The sequence below is a fragment of the Microcaecilia unicolor genome, chromosome 1 (assembly GCF_901765095.1).
Source record: "Microcaecilia unicolor chromosome 1, aMicUni1.1, whole genome shotgun sequence".
Lineage (NCBI taxonomy): Eukaryota > Metazoa > Chordata > Amphibia > Gymnophiona > Siphonopidae > Microcaecilia > Microcaecilia unicolor.
The window spans coordinates 470,065,847-470,093,266 of NC_044031.1; the positions used below are offsets into that span (position 1 = coordinate 470,065,847).

General features: G+C 44.6%; 2 protein-coding genes across 2 annotated transcripts in view; both read left to right on the plus strand.

Moving 5' to 3' along the window:
- Nucleotides 1-3,191, plus strand: part of IMPACT (impact RWD domain protein) — a 114,198-nt gene extending 111,007 nt beyond the window's left edge. The window contains exon 11 of the mRNA XM_030213660.1: nucleotides 1,669-3,191. Within this exon, the coding sequence (XP_030069520.1) occupies nucleotides 1,669-1,683 (15 nt within the window). The 3' untranslated portion in view covers nucleotides 1,684-3,191. The remainder of the gene's footprint in view (nucleotides 1-1,668) is intronic.
- The window catches only part of LOC115458467 (histamine H3 receptor-like), a 101,902-nt gene continuing 76,350 nt past the window's right edge, over nucleotides 1,869-27,420 (plus strand). The window contains exon 1 of the mRNA XM_030188454.1: nucleotides 1,869-1,930. The gene's annotated coding sequence lies outside the window, so the exon portion shown is untranslated. The remainder of the gene's footprint in view (nucleotides 1,931-27,420) is intronic.

Below are 27,420 nucleotides of genomic sequence, written 5' to 3' on the forward strand. Positions count from 1 at the left end.
GCATCTCCCTTTTTTTTTTGCCTAGCCTCTTGAGTCCAGCATCTCTCTCTTCCTCATCGGTCTCCTCCCCCCATGTCTGTCTTCATCTCCTATATATTCCCCCCATGTCTAGCATCTCCGGTGGCCCTCCCCTTCTCTCCCCACATCCAACTACATGCACTGCCTCCCTGCCTTCCCCATGTCCAACACCTTGCCACAATATCCCTCAACGTCTTTAGCAGTGGCAGCAATAAAATTAACAATAAGCCCATTGTCTCTGAGATTCCTATGTGCTTCAAAGGCCCTGCCAGTCTCGCCCCCCGCTGACGTAAAAAGTGTGCATCAGAGAGTGGCAGACCAGCAGGGCCTTTGAAGTGCACAGGAGTCCCAAAGACCCCATACTTGCTATTTGTTTTATTGCCACATCTGCAGACCTCTGGAGAAATGGGGGCATCCAGGAGGGAGGCTGTAGGGGAGACATACAATTTACATTTTTATGGAGCAGATAGAAAGTGAGACAGTTGCTGGTGTGTTTTGGGAAGCACTTTTTGCTGCCCCCCCCCCAAACATTTGCCAACTCACTGTGCCTATTATAGGAGTGGAGCGTAGCCTAGTTGGTTAGTGCAGCAGACTTTGATCCTGGGGATCTGGGTTTGATTCCCACTGCAGCTCCCTGTGACTCTGGGCAAGTCACATTCCCCTTTCCCTTTTCCTATTGTAAGGGTTGGGCGGGTGTTTCATGGTTGTATACTAGGAGTCGTCTATATGAGGGTGAGGGTTATACTTTTCTCATAGGAACATGCCGGGGTTAAGTCTTCCATTTCATTTTACTCCATTTTGTAGACCCTTTTCTAGGCCTAGCAAAAAAGGATGTAGAACAGTAAAACAAATATTAAAACAGTATAGATTTCAATTTGTTTGATATTTAATGTATCACCTTCTCAAGGCCAACAGCAAAAGCACCAGATTAATAATGTACTTTAAATAAGAAACCAACATCGGCAAGACCTTAACAAACAGCTAAACACAAACACTAGGCCTGACAAGATAGAGTAGGAAGTGGAAAGCTCCAACCAGGTCTGCTACATATGAAGATCTTAAGATCTAATGGAAAGTATCTATAATGACTAACCCCTACTACCAAAAGTATGACTGCTCTCAAGTCCTGGCCACCTGTGCAAACGAAATGATGCCCGATGCTGTGTTGACACATCTTTCCCTGTAAGGATCTTAAAAATAATTAGAAATCAGTCGGGTCCAGAAGATAATTGAAACCTATTCGGTGTTTGGCTATTTAAAAACTAATAGTAACAGCCTTATATTAGTACTGCAATGGGTAACCCAGTGCATGTTCTTATAGAGCCAGGGGTAATCTGGTTTATGTAGCCTAAATCTGATATGAGCCTTGCTGCAACATTTTGATCTTTTTGTAGACCATGTGCACATGTTTACTTAGTTTCGTGCTATCACCTTTTCTTACATATCGAGCCCTCAATAACATAAAACTAAACAATAACATTACAATAAAACTTACTGCATAAAAAAAATCATTACAAAAAAATCAAAACTCTAGTGTGATTAAAATCTGTAACAAAACTTAAACTAAAAGCCTGCTATTATTTGTTCACCTTTTGAAAAAATATTCTGTAGAAAGTCTGAAAATTTTATTTTAATGTGTTTTTCTTTTAGTTGCGAACCTACTAAACAAATGCACAAGAATTCAAGAGTGAAAAAAGTCAAAAAGCCTCAACATTGATTGTGTGTGAAATATTTATAAGAAGCCTTTGCAAAGCCATCCCCATGTCGGTCAAAGGCAGCATTCCAGAACCAAAAAACCTGGGCTATCAGGTTTAAGGTATATCATTGAAATGAGGCATTCAGTCCTGATGGTCTGGAGCTGGGCAGGAAATTCATGCAGCCTGGCTGACACATGACAACGTATAAGCTGCAGGTGGGTTAGAAATGGTTACTGAAAATTGCCAGTGAAAGATGGGCTATAAATGCCACTTCTAAAAAAAAAATAGTTTTATATTTGAACACTAATGTATAAATACTGTATGCCTTTACAGTGGTTCAGGTAGCCATGATGGCCTTATGCACTTTAGAGAGTGTGTTGATGTGGGTGGTACACATTGCTACCAATGTAGTCAGTGGCTAAGTGCATAGACCTAGCAGTCACAGGTGAAAGGCCCAGTAATGTTGGAGGCACTATAGGATTCCATCGTGCAGCAGGGCCAACATGTTTGTGCTCATTGGCAGTAGTTATACAGAGCAACTGAGATCAGTTTTTCAGGTTGAACAATGCCAGACAGTGTGTTCTTTTGAGCTAGATTGCTCTGAAAATAAAACTGCTGGAAGAGTAGTGAGGGTAGATGGACTGCAGTCATTGCTACAAGAATAGTTCAGGCCATGCTGAGAAATGTAAAGGGGAACTTGCTTGATGATGGAAAGGAGGCCCAAGAGTCTTGCAGTGTTACAGGCTGCAGGGGACCTGCTTTGACAGAAGGGAAACTCCTCCTAAGATAATGTCCCAGACATTTGAGCAAAAAAAGGAGAAGTAGGGTATTCAGTGGAACTTCCAACACAAGGCAACAAATCCTGGTTCAAAAAGTTTTATTGTAGACAAATAGTCACAAAAGCTTGACACTGTTAAATTCAATACGGTGACATGGTTCAGCATTTCTGCCTACGTCAGGAGTGTATGAAAATACATGTATATAGATATTGAACACACGTAGAACAAAAATAGTATATTATAGGAACAGTCGAAACAGTGTGTGAACATAAATATTACAAGGTTAAAAACAAACATAAAGTGAATCATATACTGGTCTATACTGAAGGATGTAAAACAAACTTCATAAACTATCAGAACATAAAATGGTTGAAAGAACAAATAGAACAACCTTACCAAATGGTCATAAAGGGCCAAAAAAAAGAACAAAAAATGATTAGATCCATAAAAATAAGTAACTACACTTTTGGATTTTAGATGGTCAAGAGGACACATATTAAAGGATCCAATATTAAAAAGAGTTGGGGCAGAACGAGGCTAAAAAAGAGACCATGGAAAGTTACATCAAAGGGTTGCATAACATAACATCAAAAATGGAAAAAGTATTAGAAGTTGAATAGTTTGGTATGAATTATAAAAGACTAGTAAAAAAGGCCCGTTTCTGTTTTAAAGGAAACGGGCGCTAGCAAGGTTTTCCTCGGAGTGTGTATGTGCGAGTGTGTGTGGTGTGTGTGTGACAGAGAGTGAGACTGGGTGTGATGTGTGTGATAATGAGAGTGCCAGGGTCCCCCCTCTCTCCTAGTTCCAGGGTCGCCCCCCCCCCCGGTATGTCTCCCATTTGCAGGGGTGTCCCTCCCTCCCAGTTGCAGGGTTTCCCTCCTCCCATCCCCTTTTTCCCAGTTGCAGGGTCCCCCCTCCATCCCTTCCCCTTTTTTCCCAGTTGCAGGGTCCCCCTCCCAGTTGCAGGGTCTGTGTGTCTCCCCCCTCCTTTTGTCCAGTGGAAACAGCTGTAAAAACAGCAATGAGAAGCAGCTCCTAAGTTTTTTTTTTTTTTTGAGTGTATAGGAATGACGGCTGCTTTGGGGAGTGGAATCAGAGATTAACCAATGGGCTTCCTTGCTTACCATAGACTTGCTTTGTTCACTTCCACTCCTGGCTATTGAACGTCCTGCAGCATGTCATAGCAGCCAATCAGTGGCACTTCAGGAATGACATCACTTTTATCTACTCCACTTTCCTTTTCCACGGTTCCAGGCAGCCTCAGAACGTTGGAGGTGAGAATTATTATATAGGATATGGATGAGCAATTGACCTTGAGAATGTCCACTGAGTATGTCAATTGTAGTGACCAAGAGACGTGAATTCCAAGATAGGTCACAAACGTTTCTACAAAGTGAGAAAAGAGCATCAGGAGTGATCCCCCCCCCCCCTCCACAAAAGAGAAGAAATATATGGTGGTGAAAGAGAGAGCTATGCTAGAACTGGGAGGCAGACCACGGCAAACAGAGAGCACAATGTTTCAAATTTATATATAGTGTGAACAAATGAAGCTAGCAGAAAAAACATCGACTGACCCAAAAAAGAATACAGTGGTAAAACAGACCTATAAAATGTACAAGAACTGGGAGACAAACTGCAGCAAACAGAGTACACAAATTTGCAAATTATATAAAGTGTTTATTGGAAAGAATCCAAGTGTGGGGAGACATACATGTATGAATTGAAAGGAAATAATAACCAGTGCGAGAAACGGGAGATAAACCATGGCAAGAAGATTGCACAATATCGGAGATAATATACTACTAAAGTTTGATCAAGGTGCAAGGTGATGTGTATAATTAAAAATAATGACCATACCTTTACCAAAGTCAAAGCACTAAGGTACAGTGGGGCTTCTACCTGTGGTAGCAAGAAAAGAAAGTGCCAGCATCATGCTGTCCTTAAGTATGGAAAAGGCTGTTTTTCACGTCAAAAACAAGAAAGGTACGTGAATGTGCCAGAGAGAAACAGACGCAGTGCCATGTGCAATAAGAGGCACTGTCAGAATAGAAACAGTGCAAATATATCACAAAGTGGGAAAGTCCAATCAAAATAAAAAAATAATAAAATCCTCAAAATAGAGTAATAAATAGTATATATAGACTGACTATCTTTAAAAAAACATGGTCCATGATTGCCAGGTTATTTTTGTTCTCTGAGTGTTTAATATCTGTATACATATTTTCATATACTCCAGATGCATGCAAAAACGCCAAAACATGGCACCATGTCGAGTCTAGTAATGTTAAGCTTTTGTGATTATTTGTCTACAATAAAACCAGGATTTGTTGCCTTGTGTTGGAAGTTCCATCGAATACACTACTTCTCATTTTTCGCTTGTGACTTTTCGTAGTGGTGGTCTTGTTCCTCTACCTTGTTTGGTCTTTTTTTGGACAGGCATTTAAGGACAACAACAATTATAATTTGTAGATTAGCAGCAGGAAAGACTGAAATGGTGTATTTAATTCTTGTCTCTTACACAAGTTCAGCAAGCTGTAATTTGAAGTGGCATAATGAACTCTGTTCAAAGCACTTGAGTGTGGTGTTCAGGAACATGGAGTTCTGTTATTACAGTGCTTGACTGACTTGTGATATTAAAGAATCCTGTCACTGAATGCTTAAAAATAAAATTTTTAATCTTTATTTTTAATGCTATTTTTCAAGTACAAGAAACCCTTCCCTCTTCAGCAAATACAAAACCTCAACCCCCTCATCGCTTGCTTCATTCCCTACATCAAACAATTCCACAATGTATTTTCCCTTGAATGAACCCTTAACCCCCTTATAACAGTGCCACACTCAGCTACACTCTGTGGTATTCTGCATTCATTAACGAAGCCCCCTGAAACTTCCTGCCCTGTTGAGGCAATATCATCAGCAGATTCCATTGCTACTCACTTCTCTGATAAAATTTCTTCACTTTTTTTTTCTAGCAGGTTCCCATCCTGAGAATTCTACATTTTCCAATATTTCAACTAACTATCCATCTACTGCACCAGCAACGAATACTTAACTGACTGGTAGGTTTTCTGCATTTAACTTCCCATCAACGGGATCTATACTACACACACTTACCAACTTCAAGAAAACTACTCCACAAGTCCCTATCCCCTCACATTTTATCAAGCATTTTTCATGTGCTCTACTTCCATATCTTTCTACTATGATTACTACTAGTCTGGAACAAGGTCAGCTTGGAAAAATGCTCTAATCTGTCCAAAACTAAAAGAATTTGACTCTTGGAACATCCAGTCTCTCTAATCTTCATCCTATTTCCTACCTTCCATTCATATTGAAATAATAGAATCGATAGTTCAGGAACAACTAGGTGATTTTCTGGCGAAAACAAATTCATTACACCCCAACCAGAAAGGTTTCAGATGCCATAAAGCACTGAAACAGCATTACTGGTTGGGGTGTAATGAATTTGTTTTCTCCAGAAAATCACCTAGTTGTTCCTGAACTATCGATTCTATTATTTCAATATGAATGGAAGGTAGGCAATAGGATGAAGATTAGAGAGACTGGAAGTTCCAAGAGGTCAAATTCTGTTAGTTTTGGACAGATTAGAGCATTTTTCCAAGATGACCTTGTTCCAGACTAGTAGTAATCATAGTAGAAAGATATGGCAGTAGAGCACAAGAGAAATGCTTGATAAATGTGAGGGATAGGGACTTGTGGAGTAGTTTTCTTGATGTTGGTAAGTGTGTGTAGTGTAGATCCCGTTGATGGGAAGTTAAAGGCAGAAAACCTATAGTAAGTGAAGTATTCATTGCTGGTGCGGGTTATGAAAGAGAAATATCCACAGCCGAAGCAGGAAGACCCTTCTACGAAGAACCACACAAAGAAAGCCAGAGCAGGAGTAGAAGATGACACAATGACCAATCCACCAGAGAAATGTAGTTCAAAGCAGATTCATTCAAGCACCAAAACAATAAGACCCATCACGGGGGTCAGTATACACAACTGTATGTAAAAAGAAAATACTAAATCATAATAAATGCACATTTTGTTTTCACATAATAGATGCATTAAAATATCAAGAAACATATAGAAAATATAAAAAGAATAAAAAGAAGTGGACTACAACAAATAGGTACTATCACAATAAGATAAAAATATATTAAAATGTCTATGAAGATAACCATATGATAGAAGCATATTAAAAAAAGGATATACTACAGTTTGGATTTGGTTCTAATTTTAGGGACTGGATTAAAGAACTATACACTCAGCCGAAAGCAGGGGTAAAATTAATGGGCAGATATCCGCCTTCTTTGAGCTGAATAGAGGACACGTCAAGGGTGCCCTCTATCGCCACTTTTATTTGCTTTAGTAATGGAACCATTGGCATGGGCTATTAGGAATCATCCAGGGATAAAGGGAGTGAGGGTGAAAGACTGGGAATCAAAGGTGGCATTGTTTGCAGATGATGTCCTTTGACCCTTACCTCGCCTTTAGATTCTATACCCCAGGTTATAAGTGAATTGGAAACTTATGGGCAGGTGTCAGGATTTAAGATTAATTATGAAAACAGAAGCAATGGCAGGGGGTATGACAGAGGAACAATCACCGTTGTAAGCAATTATATCCTTTGAGGTGGGTAACTAAGGGTCTTAAATATTTGGGAGTTTTCCTCACTGCTAAATTGCAAGACATTAATGAGGCTAACTATACTCCGTTACTGAAAGACATTAGGGAGGACTTGGAAAGATGGGAGCCCCTTGGTTTATCTTGGTTTGGGAGAATAGCCACAGTGAAAATGAATATATTACTGCGATTACTGTATCTTTTCCAGGCTTTGCTACTCCCTATTAGTGACCATGTGCTTCACTCCCTGCAGAAACGATTAGAGAAGTTCATCTGGAAAGGAGGCAAATCTAGAATCCACCCCTCCATAATGTATACAGACCGTAAGACCAAAGGTGGTTTAGGGATCCCTAAAGTGGACTTATATCATAGAGCGGCTCAGGTTAAATCCGCAGTGGAATGGTTTCAAGAAGCCCCTCACAAACTTGGGTAAAGATGGGACAATAGATACTACATAGCCCTTTGAAATTAGGCCACTTACTCTGGTTGCCGCCTAAACATCGTCGCTTGGGGGGGAGGTGAGCCCGATCATTGAGTTCACTTTGTCATGCTGGGATAAAATGGAACGCTTAAAATGAATCTATTGCTCTCGGTTATCACCTATTGTTTGTAATTTACATTCCCATTAGGCTGCACACGCTCAGTTTTCACTAGATGGAAAAAGCAAGGGTTAGATCTATGGGGGCAATTGATTAATAAAGATACCTTCATATCATTCCAGGAATTGGCAGATACATACAGGTTACCCTCTACAGATCAATATGCCTACACTCAATTGATTCATTTTTTGTCATTAGAAGGCAGACGTGCCTATTTAATGGGTGACGTGACCTTTTTAGAAGAACTCTGTGTTTGAGAGCAAGGGACATGTGGCCTTATTACTTTGATCTATGGGCACTTGCGAGATAACGTGTGTTAGCCATAAGCACAGGGTGCTGTGGGAGAAAGAATTAGGGGTCAGTTACTCAGCTGAGGAGTGGCAGAGAATGGAGAGGCGTTCCGTACGCATTTCTCCAGCTGTTAATGTTCAAGAAAATTTAACAAAAGTACTATACCGTTGGTATCTAACCCCGGTAAGGTTAAATCATATGTTTGGAACAGCTTCCTCGACTTGTTGGCGTAGATGTGGCCAACGTGGTACATTGGGCCATATTTGGTGGACATGTTACAAAGTAAAAGCCTTCTGGAAAGCTGTCCAAGCCCGGATTAGATACTGGGTGGGAGTTGAGATACCATATGACCCTGCTGTATTTCTGTTTCATAAAACTATCTTGGGTAAATGACTTTGGTCAAGTGTTAATCAAACATTGCTTATGTGCGGAAGATTGCTTATTGCTCGCTCATGGAAGCAAAAAAAATAGCCCGTCTGTTGTCCAATTGATGACCCTATTGCGGAACATTGCAGAGAGAGAAAGACTGATGGCAAAAGAGAGACACCAGTTGTTGAAATGGGACTAAGATCTGGGAACCTTTGGATATACCGAAGACGTAATGATCTATAAGAAACATTTGATATGTTGAATCACTGTTGGTTACCTTAGACACTGTAAGGGGAAGGGGGATTTGGAGGGTATTTTGACCAATAACGTGGAAATGTTTTGTTTGCAGTTTGTTTAGGGGGAAGAAGGGGGGGAAAAAAAATATGTAAAACACCAAGAATATTGAATGTTTTATTACTCAATGAATGAGTATTGAAGAAACAAGTTCCAGGTTTTGCAGTATGTACTAAAGCCTGGAAGTTTACTGTTGTGCCTGTATTTACATTTTGTCTTACTTATTCAATAAAGATTCTTGTTTAAAAAAAAAAAAAAAAAAAAAGGATGTAAATATGACTCAATGGCAGAGATGGACATAACAATGGTCTTTAAGCAGGGACTGTCTTTCTTCTATGTTTGTGCAGCGCTGCTTAGGCTTTGTAGCGCTATAAAAATGCTAAATAGTAGTAAAAGGAATGAGCACACTAAGGGCCCTGTTTACTAAGGCACGCTAGAGTATTTAGCGCGTGCTAACACTAGAGACACCCATATATTCCTATCGGTGTCTCTAGCATTAGCGAGCACTAAAAACGCTAGTGTGCCTATAGTGGGGCTTAGTAAACAAGGCCCTGAATATTCAAACATTAAAAGACAGCATTGCTAAAGTAGAGACTACATAAATAGATAAATATCTTAAAACACTGTAGCAAAAGCCAATAAAAGCAGCAGCCTCCACTATAAAAAATGTATATAGTGATGCTTGAGAACAAATGATAATAGCAGAGCACTCAAATTCAATACATAAATATGGGTAAAAATACATATAAGAATATAAATATATAAGTAAGATAAAAGAAATAGATTAAAAGGAGACCGGTCAGTATTGTATAAAATTCATGATACCCAGTTATCCATACTATAGATAGCCAGTTATTAAGAAAGCTGGTTATGGCAAAACCGGTTATGACACTATAGCCGTTAATATTATGAAAACCCAATAGAAATGCTATGGCTGGTTAGCATGTGAGAATCCAGTTAGAGTGCTGGGACATTGGTGGTCCTAGGTCAGCTGCCATCCGGGGAATTGACAGCTGCCTGGCTGCTCCCTGCACCCCATTGCAGCATGCACCCGGGGGGGACCGCCCCCACTGCCCTGTCCTTGGTACGCCACTGCTGTGACAGGTAAAACAGTTTAAAATGGGCGCCAAAATGAAAGCAACATGGTCAGTAAAAATCAGTTGTGTTCTACATTATGGCTCCAATTTCTGGTGTGCAAAGTAAAAATAGTTAATAAACAAATATGACCTTACCAGCACAGCAGTGTGGAGAATAACGCACTGTGGAAATGCACAGGTCAGCATAAAGCCAGAAAGGCAGGAGAGCTTCCATACCTATTTTAAATATGTCAACATGCGTAATTCATGTAGGTTAGCCTGTTAAGTATGTAACCGGCTGTATATAACCTGTTATATGTTTAACCGGCCCTTAAAAGTAAAAATAATGGTCAAGGTCTCAAAAATATAAAAATATGTAAAAAAAAAAAAAATATATATATATATATACATACACACACACACACACACACACACATATATGATACCTATTGTATAAATATGTGTATGGTTCATCTCGGTGAACACTCCTACCCACAGAGGGAAAAAGGTCAAGCATTATGTAAAAGGGGAGGCTGTGCTGGGGCACTCGTGTGAGGTTGTTATCTTTCAATGATTTTTATTAAGGACGTAACCAATACAAATGTGAATAGAACAGACATTTTCAGAGAAGAAGTATAAAACCACAGTACAATGAGTTCTTCCACATTGTTCCCCCAAACATTATTATCAACTTTCATTTTATATCCCACCTCCCCCCTCCCCTCATACTGGAGTCTGTTTTATTCAGATAAGTTATCATATCTAACATCTGCAGCATATCTCAAACAAGGTACTTAAACATCAATGAACTATCCAGCCTCTGTGTAGAAAGCAGTACTTTATAAATTTCTCTCCTACGTTACCAAACCTCTATTAACTAGCCTAAATTGCTACTAAAACGGTAAGCAGACATTATCAGTGGTCCATTGTCTGTAATAATCCCTCCATCCCCCCTCCCTCCCTCCTTCTCCTCCCTTCCTACCCTCCCCCCTCTGAGGTCTGATTAAAGGTCTAATGTCACTTCTGTGATGTACCAAAAGGTGTCGCTGGTGTCTCCTCTCTCCCCTTCAATCTGTGTATGATCCTCTTCCTGATGCTAGGCTGAAGGGTGGTCCAATAATGTTCCCATACCCTACAGAATGCGTTCCGCTCCTGCTGTGAGTATGCTGCCTCAGTGAGTCCACAGAGTTCCAGGTGCAACTGTTCGGTCATTTTTGTTCTCCACAGCTCTTTTGTAGGCGCCTGAGTCTCTCTCCAGCAGAGCAGAATCACCTTTTTTCCTATTAACACTGTCCTTCTGAGAAAGCCTGTGCATCCCACAGGGATCGGTTTGGCGATAACATAAACGTCAAATAATAACAGCGGGGTTTCTCCCACTGTCCGCTTCCAGTAATGTCTGACCTCTGCCAGAACCCGCTTCCAAAAGGTTCTAATCTGTGCGCATTGCCAGAACATATGGCCCAAAGTCGCCTTTTCTTCTCCGCATTTGGGGCAGTTTCCTGTTCCAAAACCTGCCTTTCGTGCTCTGGCTGGTGCGATGTAAGCCCGCTTGGCAAACTTATATTGCTGTTCCCATTGCCTTATGAATGCCGCCCTATGTAGAATGGATAGCAGGTAACCTTGTAGCATATCCGCTGTGATCTCTACTTTTAGATCCCTCTTCCAATCCCGTGCCATTTTGCGATAGTCTATATCTTCTGTTGTGTCCAAAAGGTGTCTATGATGAAATCGCAGTGGCACCAAATTTTCCGATCCCAGAGTGAGTGCTGTTGATATCGTTTCCTGTACGTCTTCTGCCAGATTCATTGCTCCCAATGATTGTGCATAGTGCTTCACTTGTGCATAGGCATAAAAGTCTGATGCAGTCAAACCAAATTCTCTTTGTAATTCTGCCAGTTGCTTTACCTGTCCTTCCTCATCCAGCAATTGAAATAGGTACCCGGATCCCCTTCATCCTCCATGATTTAAAATGTTGCGCTGATGATCCATCTGGGAAATCTGGGTTAAGATTCAATGATAGAAAAGGAGTAGCCTCTGCCGCGAAGCCTTGTCTTCGACACAACCACCGCCACATTGCTCTTGCTGATCGCACAAAACAGTTCAAAGGTTGCTGCCCAGCGGGTCTTGTTTTTAAGGTGTGCATTAAGCAGCTGAGATGCACCTCCGGATTCAATGATGCTTCCAGCTGGGTATTTGTAAACTGTTGGCTTCCTACTAGCCAATCGCGAACATGTCTCATGGTGCAGGCAATTGTGAGGTACCTGATACTGAGTAATCCCATACCCCCATGTGTTTTAGGCTTGCACAGTACATTCAACGCTATTTCTGGGGCGTTTGTTATTCCACAAAAACTTCCTTAACACTTCATGTAATGTTTTCTCCTCCCTTCCCCGTAAATACAGTGGTAGCATCTGGAATCTGTACAGCCATTTTGGTGCTATCATCATGTTAAATAAGGCAATGCGCCCCGCCAGGGAAAGGGGACAAGATCCCCAGATCCCTAAGAGGCGTTTGGTTTCCTCCAGCAGAGGCCGTACATTCCTTCTATACAATGTTGACAAATCTACCGGGATTTCCACCCCCAAGTATTTAAGCTTCTCCTCCGCCCATTTAAAAGGGAAGGGGCCACTCCAGCTGGTCTGAACAGTGGGGACATCGGTAGTGCCAAGGATTTCCCCAGATTAATCTAAACCCCGATAACTTCCCATATTCCCCTATCTTCTCAAGTAGCCGCGCCACTGATGTCTGCGGGTCTTCCACCAGAAGCAATATGTCATCTGCATAAGCCAATAACTTCACCTCTCCTTTGCCCACCTTCATACCCCGGATTCCAGGCTCCACGCGAATTTTACATAATAGGGGTTCCAATGATATCAAAAATAGTAATGGGGATAGAGGACATCCCTGTCTTGTTCCCCGCCTTATTAGGAATTCTTGAGTTCTAACCCCATTTACCAATAATTTAGCCCGTGGATCCACATAAAGCATCTTAACCGCTTGCAGAAACCAGCCCCTTATTCCCACCCATTGCAATGTCTCAAACATAAATGACCAGATTACCCTATCAAAAGCACGTTCCGCATCCAAACTAATCACTAGGCTTGTTGCAGTTCCCCCAGGTGCCGCTATCACAGCTGCCAGCAGCTTGCGGACATTTAACACTGAGTGCCTACCACGGACAAATCCCACTTGTTCCTCTCCTACTAACGTTGGAAGTACACTTGCTAGGCGTTCTGCTAATAGCCTAGAAAGGATTTTAACATCCACATTAATTAGTGATATCGGCCTATAAGCAGCTGGTCTGTGGAATCTCGTCCTGGTTTGGGGATTAAAGTGATTAGCGCTTCATTCGCGTATCTGGGGAGCCTTCCTGTTTCTATCGCCTCTTCAAACAGGCCTAGCAGGGCCCCACTACTTGTTGTTTAAGCAATTTATAAACTCACCCGAAAACCCATCAGGGCCGGGTGCTGAGTGCATTTTTAGAGCCTGTATTGCTTCATCACTTCCTTTTGCATCTAGTGGGGAGTCCAGAGACTCCATCTGTTCTCCCGTCAAATGTGGTATTTTAGACTGAGTTAAATATTCTTGAATCTTTCCCCGTAGCTCTTCCCCTGTCTGCTCCCCTGAATATACCTCCTCAAAATGTGTTCTAAAAATCTTCGCAATTTCCTCCGGGCTTGTAGTGCATGAATTAGGGCCACTGCGTATGCTAGTCACCACTAGCCTTCTGCGAGCTCCTTTAATCAACCTAGCCATCATGCCTCCCGGGCGGTCTCCAAATCTATGGAGATGATATTGCGGGCCACTGTGGCTCTCATAAACCTCTCCTGGAGCAGGCTATTTAACTCTGTCCGTGTTGCAATTAAGGACTCGAACAAGTCCTGTGTGGGATGACCCGTGTACTTCCGTCTGGCCTGTTTACCCTCCTCTCTGCTGCACCACCCGCTGTGCCATTTGCCTATTCCTCCTTCCAATGTATGCCATCACCTCCCCCCGCATTACCGCTTTTGCAGTGGACCAGAAAAGGCCCGCATTATCTACGTGCTGTTTATTGTTCAAGTTATAATCTGCCCACTTGTCAGCCAGATATGCAGCAAACTCAGCGGAAGAATATAGGTATGCTGGAAAACGCCAACCTCCAGCCGCTCGGTAATATGGTTGGGCCTCTATGTCTATCCAAATCATAGCATGGTCTGATATTTCATCTGGGCCAATAGTCGCATTCAGAACCTGGGAAACAGTTGTTGTGAGACGAGAATATAATCTATGCGGGATTGGGTTCCGTGGGCCCGTGAGGTGTGTGTGTATCTCGTTCTGTATCATGAAGTAGCCTCCACGGGTCCACCCATCCCCAGCCCGCCACAAAAGGTCTCAAGCACGCTAGGTCCTAACGTCTCCCCTCTCGATTGTCTGCCTGTCCTGTCTAATTCTGGCTCCATAACTTGGTTCATGTCTCCGGCATAATTAGTGGGTCAGAGCCATATTTCTGGCATTTTGCAAAAAGGTCTGCAAAAAAGTTCTTTTCTCCGGACTGGGGTGCATAAACTGCTACAAGTAGCCTCGTCTGTCCCTGCCAATTTAATTGCACCCCTACGTAATGTCCCCCACTGTCCGCAAATAAAAATTTAGCTTTTATTGCTGCCGCTTTGTGTACTAAAATCGCCACCCCTCCTCTTCTCCCCACTGCTGAGGAGCAAAAAACCTCTCCCACCCAGTGCCTTTGTAATTTCTGGTGTTCTATCTGAGATAACCGGGTTTCTTGTAGGCATGCAATTCCCACCTTATGCCGCTTTAAAGCACTTAAAATCTTTGCCCTTTTAACCGGGGATGTGATCCCACCTACGTTCCAAGAGATCAGTCTAGTCCCCCCTCCTTGCAAATTAGCCATCTCCTCTGTGTGCAACATAGAACTTCAGTTTACATTCTATTCCCTTCCTCAGGGGACCCAGCCTCCCCCCTTGGAATATCCATCTCCATTTACACCTGATCTTTAAGTCCACCAGTCTCCCCCTCCACTCAGTCCTTCTCCTCTTTAGAGATACCCAGCTTTTTAGTAGTACCTCCTGATTGTGACCTTCAGCCTCTACCCCCCCTCTTTCCCTTCCCCCTTCCCTCCCCTTCCCTCTTTTAGAACTCCCCTCATCCCCCGTCTTCCCTTCTCCCCTCCCCTCTTTATCTACTCCCATTATCCTTAATGGGTATTGGGGTTTCCCGTGTCCCCGGGCCCCAGTTCCCCCTCCCCTCTGCCCCAGCTCTACAGCCATTGTGAAATTCTTTTATTACTCAGTATCGGTCCCCAAACACAAACCTTTTGCACTGCAGGTCTCCCTTCCTTCGTGCGCCTCAGCCGTTTGTCTGCTCAGTGTTTCCTTGCTGGTCTCTTGTCTCCAGCTCCATCACGAATCTCTGAGCTTCCTGAATATCCTCAAATTGCCTCCAACGTCCCTCATGTTTGATCTTTAATATTGCTGGGTAAATCAGCATAAATACCTGTTGGTTTTCATGTAATTTCTGGCACAGTGGGGTGAATTTTTTCCTTTTTTCCTGCAGTGCTGCTGAATAATCCTGAAAGATACGTATCTGCTGTCCCTCATACTGCAGCGTATTCCTTTTTTGGCGAAACCCTCTTAATATTTCTTCTTTGTGCACATAATTGTGTACTTTTACAATCACTGTTCGTGGGGTCTGCCTGCCTTCTTGCCTCCGACCTATGCGGTGTGCCCTTTCCAGGCATAGTTTCCCTGCATGGTCCGATAACGCGAACTCTTCTGCTAACCATTTTTCTAGTAAATCGGATAACAGTCGGTCATTTACTGACTCTGGCAGCCCCACTATGCGAAGGTTTCCCCGCCGTGACCTGTTCTCTAGGTCCTCTACTTTTGCTGACAGGGTTTCCAGTGTAGCGGCCATTTTTTTTTCTCTCTGCGTCGCGGGGCCTGCTGCATCTTCTACAGCGGAGACTCTTCTTTCCAGTTCTCCAGTTCGTCCTGCCGTGTCTGCTATGAGCATTTCCAGGTTGGTCACTTTCGTGTATAGTTTTTCTAGCTTCGGGTCTAGTGCGGTGTCCATTGCTTCCACGATCTGTTGCAATTGCTCCGTGGTGAACCGGGTTCCCCCGTTTGCAGGGCGTTCTTCTGCTATCACGGTTGGCGCCTTTGTTTTTTCTTTTTCCTTTTTGCTCCCTCGGTTCGCCATTGTTTGCGTTGGCGAACTTAAATATTTGTCCATGAGGGGTTAAACTGTTCCTTCTATCGTCTTTTGGGGAGAGATGTGAGCTGGAGATCCTATTTTAAGGCAGTTTAGAGAGCCAGGGCCCAGGAGATCGCAGGACCACGTCTTCCTCTCTTCAGAGCATCACGTGACCCCTCGTGTGAGGTGTTAAAAAAAAATCACATGTATAGCTCAAATGTGAAATCCATAAAAGGGACAAATGTAAACCATTACAAAAATGGCCTAAAGTCTATCTCAGAGTTGAGACCATGAGGAGACAAAGCATGCATATAATGAATGGTTCTCTGTTCCTCTCACAAGAGGTATTTGTCTGTCTCCCCCTCTCCAAGGCACCTTAACCACTCTGTACACTAGAAATTTGGGGTTACTGATGGTGTGATTTAAGCTGTGCCAATGTTCAACTAATGGAGCGGAAACCACATTTTGACTAATACAACTCCTTTCTATAATGTGTACCTTAGGAGTTTACACAGACATATAATGCTATAAATGACCTGGGTTGTATTACAATTTGAGGTGTGTTTCAATGGGTAAGTCTTATTATGTGAGGATGAATGAAGATTCTGACCTCCAGGGCATTGGGGCAAATGCTACATTTATTTATTTATTTATTGCATTTGTATCCCACATTTTCCCCCCTTTTTGCGGGTTCAGTGTGGCTTACAATATGATATAAATGATGGAAATACAATTTTTTACAACTTGGTTATGGATTACATTGTGTAGATTTAAGCGAGACAGTCAAGTAACGTGCCTGAAAAAAGGTCTTCAAAAGGATCCTCCAAGGGGTTTGGGTGAGCAGATGGTACTATTTTATCCTTGTGATTCCTGTTCCTTGAGTGTTTACCACCAAGTCCTTGTTCGTGAAACATTCATGCCTTTCCAGAATGTGCAACTGCTTCCTAATAACTTTCTGAATTTGTGCTGCTATGTGTGAATATTTCAAGGTTATTACTACATCTAATACCCTTTTCTCTTTCCTTGTATTTAGTAGTTCACTCCTGGGTTTGTTGCTAGGTTTTGGTATCCTTCCTTGATACATGTTTAAGGATAGCCCCTCTTCACGAATCTCTCCTTCATAATATTGGACTGGTGTTGAAAATCCTGGAAGTCAGAGCAGATCTTTTTCAACCGTAGAAATTGACAATATGGTAGGTTGCATTTTAAAGAAGGATTATGGAAACTGGAATAGTATAGTAATGCATTCCTGTCAATTGGTTTCCGGTACAAAGTTGTAGAGAAGCCATACTCTTTTTTGCAAATCTGTAGGTCTAAAAAATTAATCTCAAACTGGTCATACTGTAGCTTGAACATGAAATGTGGGTCCCTTTGGTTTACTTTTATCATGCAGAACTTACCACTCATACAAAAAGAACAGTTAATCTATCGGAATGTGGTAATAACACTGTGGAAACTCAAATCTCTTTCTTTTTAGATTGCATGCATCACAATCCGAGAAAGAAGCAAACACTATTTAGGAGGAAAACGTATGTCTGTAGTCTCAATTTGGTTTATGTTTTAGGACTCTCAGAACCACAATCTTTATTGGCTGCAAAAATAACCTCCAGTTTTTATTGCTTTAATTCTCTTCTCATTTTATCAATTCTTTTTATTTTTATTATATTTTTCTTATAAGAAAGCTGTATAGTACTTATCTTTCAAATCCACCTCCAACGGGGTCCCATTTCGCCCGTCTTTTTTGTTCGAGCTTTCTCGAGGGATATATCGTTCCATACTTCAGTTCATCTCAGCATTCCATTTCATGGCTGGTTCTTGGTTCTTTGGTTTAACCAGGAAAAAAGGCCTCCAAACTCGTGCTTTTTCCCCACCATAATAAAAAAAATGTTGTCAATATAACATTTGTAAAAAATAATGTTGTCCTGATAGGGGTGTTCATGGAGATGAGTATCTTCAAAATGGGCCACATACAAATTCGTAATATCTGGGGCCATGGCTGCCCCCATTGCTGTTCGTTAGACCTGCAGATAGAACTGATCCAAAAAAAACAAAAATTTGTTAATGCTATTTTTGCCAGTGAGAGAATGAAGCAGTTTGGGATTGTACAGTTGGAAGTATAGTTTTGTAAGGAAGTTTCTATGATCCGTAATACTTCTAACTGGGGAATGTTAATGAATAATGCATCGATATCTAGGGTTACCAGAAGAACATCAGACAAGTCACCATCAAATTCATCGAGGAGATTAATTATGTGACCTGAATCCCTTATGTACAATTGGATCTTTGGAATCAACAAGTGGAGAAAAAAATCCACAAACACTGATAGGGGTTCGATCACAGAATTAATGGGTCTACCAGGTTGGTGGTCTGTAGACTTGTGAATCTTAGGTTGTGTGTAAATGGTCGGGATAATGGGATGTTTAACCACCAAAAACTCTTTTTCTTTTTATGTTGGGAAACCTCTATATGAGGTTAATGAAATTGTTTCTTCAGTGTCATTCTTCAGAGATTCTGTTGGATCTAAATCATGTAGGGCATGATATTGTTTGTCATCCGGCTGTCTCTTGATTTCTTCAACATAGTCTTCTCTGTCTTGCACGATGATCCCTCCTCCTTTGTCAGCTGATTTTTATGACTATGGAACGATCATAGGCCAATGAACGTACTGTTTCTTCTTCTTGTCTGGCCATATTGTAGAAGTGTTGTTTGTTCTTCTTTTCTAATAGCATGACATCACGTTGAACACAATAATTAAAAATATGGATTAAGGGGTCCATGTTGCCCTGGAGGAACCCATTGTGATGTGTCTATCATATGGTTATATTTATAGACATTTTAATATATTTGTATCATATTGTGATGGTACATATTTGTTGTAGTCCACTTCTTTTTATTCCTTTTATTCTTTTTGTATTTTACAGTGGGGGAAATAAGTATTTGATCCCTTGCTGATTTTGTAAGTTTGCCCACTGACAAAGACATGAGCAGCCCATAATTGAAGGGTAGGTTATTGGTAACAGTGAGAGATAGCACATCACAAATTAAATCCGGAAAATCACATTGTGGAAAGTATATGAATTTATTTGCATTCTGCAGAGGGAAATAAGTATTTGATCCCCCACCAACCAGTAAGAGATCTGGCCCCTACAGACCAGGTAGATGCTCCAAATCAATCAGACAGCTGTCGGCAATGGTCACCTGTATGAAAGACACCTGTCCACAGACTCAGTGAATCAGTCAGACTCTAACCTCTACAAAATGGCCAAGAGCAAGGAGCTGTCTAAGGATGTCAGGGACAAGATCATACACCTGCACAAGGCTGGAATGGGCTACAAAACCATCAGTAAGACGCTGGGCGAGAAGGAGACAACTGTTGGTGCCATAGTAAGAAAATGGAAGAAGTACAAAATGACTGTCAATCGACAAAGATCTGGGGCTCCACGCAAAATCTCACCTCGTGGGGTATCCTTGATCATGAGGAAGGTTAGAAATCAGCCTACAACTACAAGGGGGGAACTTGTCAATGATCTCAAGGCAGCTGGGACCACTGTCACCACGAAAACCATTGGTAACACATTACGACATAACGGATTGCAATCCTGCAGTGCCCGCAAGGTCCCCCTGCTCCGGAAGGCACATGTGACGGCCCGTCTGAAGTTTGCCAGTGAACACCTGGATGATGCCGAGAGTGATTGGGAGAAGGTGCTGTGGTCAGATGAGACAAAAATTGAGCTCTTTGGCATGAACTCAACTCGCCGTGTTTGGAGGAAGAGAAATGCTGCCTATGACCCAAAGAACACCGTCCCCACTGTCAAGCATGGAGGTGGAAATGTTATGTTTTGGGGGTGTTTCTCTGCTAAGGGCACAGGACTACTTCACCGCATCAATGGGAGAATGGATGGGGCCATGTACCGTACAATTCTGAGTGACAACCTCCTTCCCTCCGCCAGGGCCTTAAAAATGGGTCGTGGCTGGGTCTTCCAGCACGACAATGACCCAAAACATACAGCCAAGGCAACAAAGGAGTGGCTCAGGAAGAAGCACATTAGGGTCATGGAGTGGCCTAGCCAGTCACCAGACCTTAATCCCATTGAAAACTTATGGAGGGAGCTGAAGCTGCGAGTTGCCAAGCGACAGCCCAGAACTCTTAATGATTTAGAGATGATCTGCAAAGAGGAGTGGACCAAAATTCCTCCTGACATGTGTGCAAACCTCATCATCAACTACAGAAGACGTCTGACCGCTGTGCTTGCCAACAAGGGTTTTGCCACCAAGTATTAGGTCTTGTTTGCCAGAGGGATTAAATACTTATTTCCCTCTGCAGAATGCAAATAAATTCATATACTTTCCACAATGTGATTTTCCGGATTTAATTTGTGATGTGCTATCTCTCACTGTTACCAATAACCTACCCTTCAATTATGGGCTGCTCATGTCTTTGTCAGTGGGCAAACTTACAAAATCAGCAAGGGATCAAATACTTATTTCCCCCACTGTATATGTATGTTTCTTGATATTTTAATGGATCTATTATGTGAAAACAAAATGTGGATTTATTATGATTTACTGCACTGTAGTTTAATCGCATGCCCCCTAGTCCTAGTATTTTTGGAAAGCGTGAACAGACGCTTCACATCCACCTGTTCCACTCCACTCATTATTTTATATACCTCTATCATGTCTCCCCTCAGCCGTCTCTTCTCCAAGCTGAATAGCCCTAGCCTCCTTAGTCTTTCTTCATAGGGAAGTCGTCCCATCCCCGCTATCATTTTAGTCGCCCTTCGCTGCACCTTTTCCAATTCTACTATATCTTTCTTGAGATGCGGCGACCAGAATTGAACACAATACTCAAGGTGCGGTTGCACCATGGTGCGATACAACGGCATTATAACATCCTCACACCTGTTTTCCATACCTTTCCTAATAATACCCAACATTCTATTCGCTTTCCTAGCTGCAGCAGCACACTGAGCAGAAGGTTTCAGTGTGTTATTGACGACGACACCCAGATCCCTTTCTTTTTCAGGTTTGGCTCTAATAAATACTACAAGTTCTTCAGAAGAAGGCATCTCAACATGGTATTTGTTAAAGTATTCATCAAAGAATAAAGTTTCTTAATGTCAACACATTCTGCTCCAATATAATTAGAAAAATATTCCAATTTAGTTTGTCTTATAGCAGCTTTATATATACTCATTGCTTATGCTATTCATGTCTATGTGTAGCCAAATAACTCTTACGCCACAATCTCTCTAACCTCCGACAGTTTCTCTTCAAAACAGATTTTCTCTTACCAGAACTCCCTTTACCTGAATTGGTGCAATAGCATCTAAAACGTCACCAGAAATCCTTTATAGAAGTTAGTTATATATATATATATATATATATATATATATATACATATATATATATATACATATATATATACATATATACACACACACACACACAATAATTGGCTGATAAGTTGTTACTTTGAAACTGTTAACAGCTTCACTAAATGAATTTCACTATAGAGGTATGCAAAGGAGGAAAAAAGACTTCAGAAGCTCAGAATATAGCCAGTTTTTTTGTGTATCAGAGTCATGTCTGAGCAGCTTCCTCACTGGTCTTTTTTTTAACTCCTTATTTTTTTGTCTCCAGTACTTTTATACTAAACCTCCTCCCAATTATATCTGCTTTATGTACAGTGCAAACATGAAGCAGATATAATTGTGAAGACACGTTTTGTACAAAAGTATCATTCCATATCATCATGCTGATCAATCCATAGACTGGTGGGTTGTGTCCATCTACCAGCAGGTGGAGATAGAGAGCAATCCTTTTGCCTCCCTATATGTGGTCATGTGCTGCCGGAAACTCCTCAGTATGTTCTCTATCTCAGCAGGTGGTGGTCACACACAGCAGCAGCTCTGGCTAGGTCTCCAAGCCTAATTTTTAGGTTTTGTTGAGTACCTGGGGTTGAGGGCTCTTCTTGAGCAAGTGCAAACCTGGTGGTGCCAGGTCCCTCCTTTTCTCCCCCCTCCCGCTGGCTCCATTAAAAAAAAAAAAAATTTGGGCGTTTTTAAGGGCATTTATTTCAACGTTTATTTCAACGTTTATTGCAGCTGCTCACTGGGACACCAGTTCGTTACAGCTCGGAGCGAGAAGCAGGTAATTTTACCTTTTTATAGCTGGCAGGGGGTTCCCCGTTCGGTCTCTACGTGGCTTATGGCGTCGGAGGGTGAGGGCACGAGGATTCGCTCCCCGGACCGCGTGGGTGCGTCTAGTGGAGATGCGGGGATTTCAAAACCTGAATTGCCTTTGTTAAGCATCAGTTTGGAGGTTCTTCCTCCGGTGCGGCGGTTTTTTCCGCCATAAGCGCCCATCCCCCGCTGCTCGCCCACTCCATGTTGGCCGGCCACTCTGCTCGGACGGCTTCTTCTTGGGCCGCCCTCGAGCTGGGAGACGTTAATACTATGGTCGCCCTTGATTCGGGCGACGGTAAGAAAGCGGCCAAAGTTAAGCGCCGTTCTTCCCGCGCGGCTCCTTCTCGGAGTTTCGCGCCGGACGCCATTTTGGATGCGCAGCACTTTTCTGAGGGTGCGGCTAGGGCCGTGGCCCAAGCTGCAGAAGTGCACTGTTCGGGGGAATTCTCCCATGAGTTCATTTTGCTGCTGCATCAGGCTTTTCTTATGCAAAACGCTGCCCCTGCCTCCCTGTCTGATAAAGGGGTTGAGGCCTCCGGAAGCAAACGCCCTCGGGTGGATTTCCAGGCCCTAGAGGACTCTGTCTCCTCTGATGTAGATGAGGGCAGCGTATCTGAGTTCTCCCAACGGTCCTTTGGGGATTCCTTGGAGGAGACGGATTCCCGCTCGGATGGAGCGGATGACCCCTCTGCAGCGCGGACCTTTCGCTCAGAGGATTTGCCCAACCTGTTAGTGCAGGCCATGAGCATTTTGAAGATTTCCTCTCCGGAGGACGTCTTTTCCTCAGCCTCTGTTGGCTCCGCCATTATGCTGGGGACGAAGCGCCCGCCTAGAACCTTCCACGTGCATGAGGCCATGCGCACCTTGATTTCGGCTCAATGGGATGTCCCAGAAGCAAGCCTCAAAGTGGCTAGGGCTATGTCCCGCCTCTATCCTCTGCCTGAAGGTGAACGGAAGGCCTTTCTTTGGCCTACCGTGGATTCTTTAATCACTGCGGTGACTAAGAAAACGGCGTTGCCGGTGGAAGGTGGCACTGCCCTAAAGGACGCCCAAGACAGAAGATTGGAGGCGGCCTTAAGGTCGTCCTTCGAGGCGGCTGCTTTAAGTTTGCAGGCCTCAGTTTGCGGCTCCTATGTGGCCAGGGCGTGCCTGACGATTGTGCAGCGGGCTTCCCCCTTGGCCGGCCAATCCTTGAGGGCTGATTGGCCGGCCCTGGAATCGGGCTTGGTTTATTTGGCAGACTTGCTGTATGATGTCTTGAGAGCCTCAGCTAAAGGTATGGCTCAGACAGTCTCTGCGCGGCGGTGGCTTTGGCTGAAGCATTGGTCTGCGGACCATGCCTCTAAGTCTCGTCTGGCTAAGTTGCCTTTTAAAGGCAGGCTGCTTTTTGGGGTCGAGCTGGACAAAATTGTGACCGATCTCGGCACGTCTAAGGGCAAGAGGTTACCAGAGGTCAGGGCTCGGGCCAGTGCTCGTCCCGGTAACTCCAAAGGACGGTTTCAGGAAGCCCGTCGGTATCGCCCGGGCAAGTCGGGCTCCTCTGCTCCCTCTTCCTTCAAGAGGAACTTCTCCTCCAAGCAGCATTCCTTTCGCAGAGACCGCCGTCCCGGAGGTGCTTCCTCCGGTCCTCCCCCAGCGTCTCGTACCCAATGACGGGGCCCTGGTCCATGGCCCAGTGCAGATTGAAGGACGCCTGTCCTCGTTTCTGGGCGAGTGGACCAGGGTAAATTCAGACGCTTGGGTGCTGGAAGTCATCAGAGACGGCTACAAGCTAGAGTTCTGCCGACCCTTAAGAGACGGGTTTGTACACTCTCCCTGCAAGTCTCCGGTCAAAGCTGTGGCAGTGCAGCAGACTTTGGACAATCTGATCCGCCTGGGTGCGGTCGTTCCGGTGCCAGAAGATCAGCTTGGCAAGGGACGTTACTCCATTTACTTTGTGGTACCAAAGAAAGGAGGTTCTGTATGGCCTATCCTCGACCTCAAAGGGGTCAATCGGGCCTTGAAAGTTTGGCACTTCCGAATGGAGACTCTCCGCTCTGTTATAGCGGCAGTGAAGGCAGGGGAGTTCCTGGCATCCTTGGACATCAAGGAAGCTTACCTGCATATTCCCATCTGGCCTCCTCATCAACGCTTTCTGCGTTTTGCAGTCCTGGGCCGACACTTCCAGTTCAGAGCCCTCCCGTTTGGGTTGGCTACTGCTCCGCGGACCTTTTCCAAAGTAATGGTAGTCATCGCAGCCTTCCTACGAAAGGAAGGAGTACAAGTCCATCCTTATCTGGACGACTGGTTGATCCGAGCCCCCTCTTATGCAGAGTGCGGCAGAGCTGTAGACCGGGTGATTGCTCTTCTGAGCTCCCTGGGGTGGATCATCAACTGGGAGAAAAGCCAGCTGCGCCCGACTCAGTCCCTGGAATATCTGGGAGTTCGTTTCGACACCCAAGTGGGCAGAGTGTTCCTGCCGGACAATCGAATTGTCAAGCTTTAGGCTCAGGTGGACCAGTTCCTAGTAGCCTCTCCTCTTCGGGCTTGGGACTATGTGCAGCTGTTGGGCTCTATGACGGCCACGATGGAAGTAGTGCCCTGTGCCAGGGCTCATATGAGACCACTTCAACTCTTTCTGCTGCAGTGCTGGACTCCAGTGTCGGAGGATTACGCTGGGCGCCTTCCCTTGGACCTAGCGGTGCGCAAGGCGCTGAGCTGGTGGCTGAGGACAGACAAGTTGTCCGCAGGGATGCCTCTTTTGACCCCAGAGTGGGTTGTCGTCACGCCGGACGCCTCTTTGATGGGCTGGGGAGCCCATTGCTTGGGAAGGACAGCGCAGGGGCTCTGGTCTCCTGCAGAGGCAAAGTGGTCTATCAACCTCCTGGAACTCAGAGCCATTCGGTTGGCGCTTTTGGAGTTTCTCCCAGTACTGGCGTTGAAGCCAGTACGGGTCCTGTCGGACAATGCCACGGCTGTGGCCTATGTCAATCGCCAGGGAGGTACCAAGAGCGCCCCTCTAGCCAAGGAGGCCATGAATCTATGCCAGTGGGCGGAAGCGAACCTGGAACAGCTGTCGGCGGCCCACATTGCTGGAGTCATGAATGTCAAGGCGGACTTTCTCAGTCGCCATACCTTGGATCCCGGAGAGTGGCAGCTATCAGCTCAGGCGTTCTTGGACATCACGAAGCACTGGGGCCAGCCGAGCCTAGACCTGATGGCGTCATTGGCCAATTGCCAAGTGCCGCGCTTTTTCAGCAGAGGACGGGACCCTCGATCTCTGGGAGTAGATGCTCTTCTCCAACAGTGGCCGACACAGGAGCTTCTCTATGTGTTCCCGCCCTGGCCCATGTTGGGCAGGGTACTAGACCGGGTGGCAAAGCATCCGGGCCGGGTAATCCTGGTGGGTCCGGACTGGCCCAGACGTCCCTGGTATGCGGACTTGATCAGGCTCTCAGTGGACGGACCTCTGCGACTGCCAGCGGAGCAGGGCCTGTTGCATCAGGGTCCCGTGGTGATGGAGGATCCCTCCCCCTTTGGTCTTACAGCCTGGCTATTGAGCTGCAGCGTCTGAGGAAGAAAGGCTTCTCAGACAAGGTCATCGCCACTATGCTGAGAGCGAGGAAGCACTCTACTTCTACTGCTTACGCCAGGGTTTGGCGTACCTTTGCATCGTGGTGTGAGGCAGGCTCCCTTTCTCCCTTCACTGCACCAATTTCTTCAGTGTTGGCGTTCCTGAAAGAAGGTCTGGAGAAAGGCCTGTCGCTCAGTTCCCTTAAAGTCCAGGTAGCGGCTCTTGCTTGCTTCAGGTGCCGCCTGAAGGGTGCTTCCCTGGCTTCGCAGCCAGATGTGGTGCGCTTTCTCAAGGGAGTTAATCACCTGCACCCTCCTCTGCACTCAGTGGTACCTGCGTGGAATCTCAATCTAGTGCTAAGAGCCTTGCAGAAGCCGCCTTTTGAACCCTTGTCGAGGGCATCTCTGAAAGACCTGACGTTGAAAGCAGTCTTTTTGGTGGCTATCACTTCAGCCAGAAGAGTTTCCAAGCTCCAGGCGCTATCATGTCGAGAGCCCTTTCTGCAGTTCACTGAGGCAGGAGTGTCTATTCGCACAGTGCCTTCCTTCCTGCCCAAGATTGTTTCTCGCTTCCATGTTAATCAGCAGCTCTGTCTCCCATCCTTTCGTAGGGAGGACTTACCCAGAGGAGTACTCTGCTCTCAAATATCTAGATGTGAGACGAGTCATCATCAGATACTTGGAAGTGACCAATGATTTCCGGAAGTCGGATCATCTGTTTGTCCTGTTTGCAGGTCCTCGTAAGGGTCTACAGGCTGCTAAGCCTACAGTGGCAAGATGGGTCAAGGAAACCATTGCAGCGGCTTATGTGGCTGCGGGGAAGGTGCCGCCTATCCAGCTGAAGGCTCACTCCACTAGAGCTCAGGCGGCCTCGATGGCGGAGGCCGGGTCCGTCTCCTTGGAAGAGATTTGCAAGGCGGCAACTTGGGCATCGGCTCATACCTTCTCCAGGCATTACCGCTTGACTGTGGCTGCTCGGGCGGAGGCCCGGTTTGGAGCTTCAGTGTTGCGGTCAGGGATTTCTATGTCCCGCCCTGGGTGAGTACTGCTTCGGTACATCCCACCAGTCTATGGATTGATCAGCATGATGATATGGAAGGTAAAATTATGTATCATACCTGATAATTTTCTTTCCATTAATCATAGCTGATCAATCCATAGCCCCTCCCAGATATCTGTACTGTTTTTATTCTGGTTGCATTTCAGGTTCAAGTTTAGTCTTCAGTTCTTGTTCAGGAGGACTTCGTGTTCAAGTTTTTTCAATTGGATTCTTCAGGAGTTGAGACGATTTTGTGTTACAGTGAGCTGCTGCATTCCTCTCCCCTCCGTTTTATGGGGCTGGATTGAGACCTAAATTCTGCCAGCGCTCCCTCCCGCTTCGTGCGGCTGTAGGGCAGCTTTGTACCCCTCCCGCTTCAGTGGTGTTAGGGTCAGTCAGCTCCTCCCGCGGTTGCGGTTGCAGGATAAGCCAGATCCCCCCGCATCGGCGGGGTGGTGTCCCTCCCCCGCTCCGCGGGGATGAGCTGGACGGATTCCCCTCCCCCACTTGTGTGGGGATGAGCTGGGTTAATTCCCCTCCCCCGTTTCGGCGGTGGTGAGCTGGGCAGAGTGTCCCTTTGTGGGTGTAATTCTCTAAGTGCTGAGTCCTGCGGATGGAGCTTGGATATCGACATACTGAGGAGTTTCCGGCAGCACATGACCACATATAGGGAGGCAAAAGGATAAGTGTGCTGGGATCC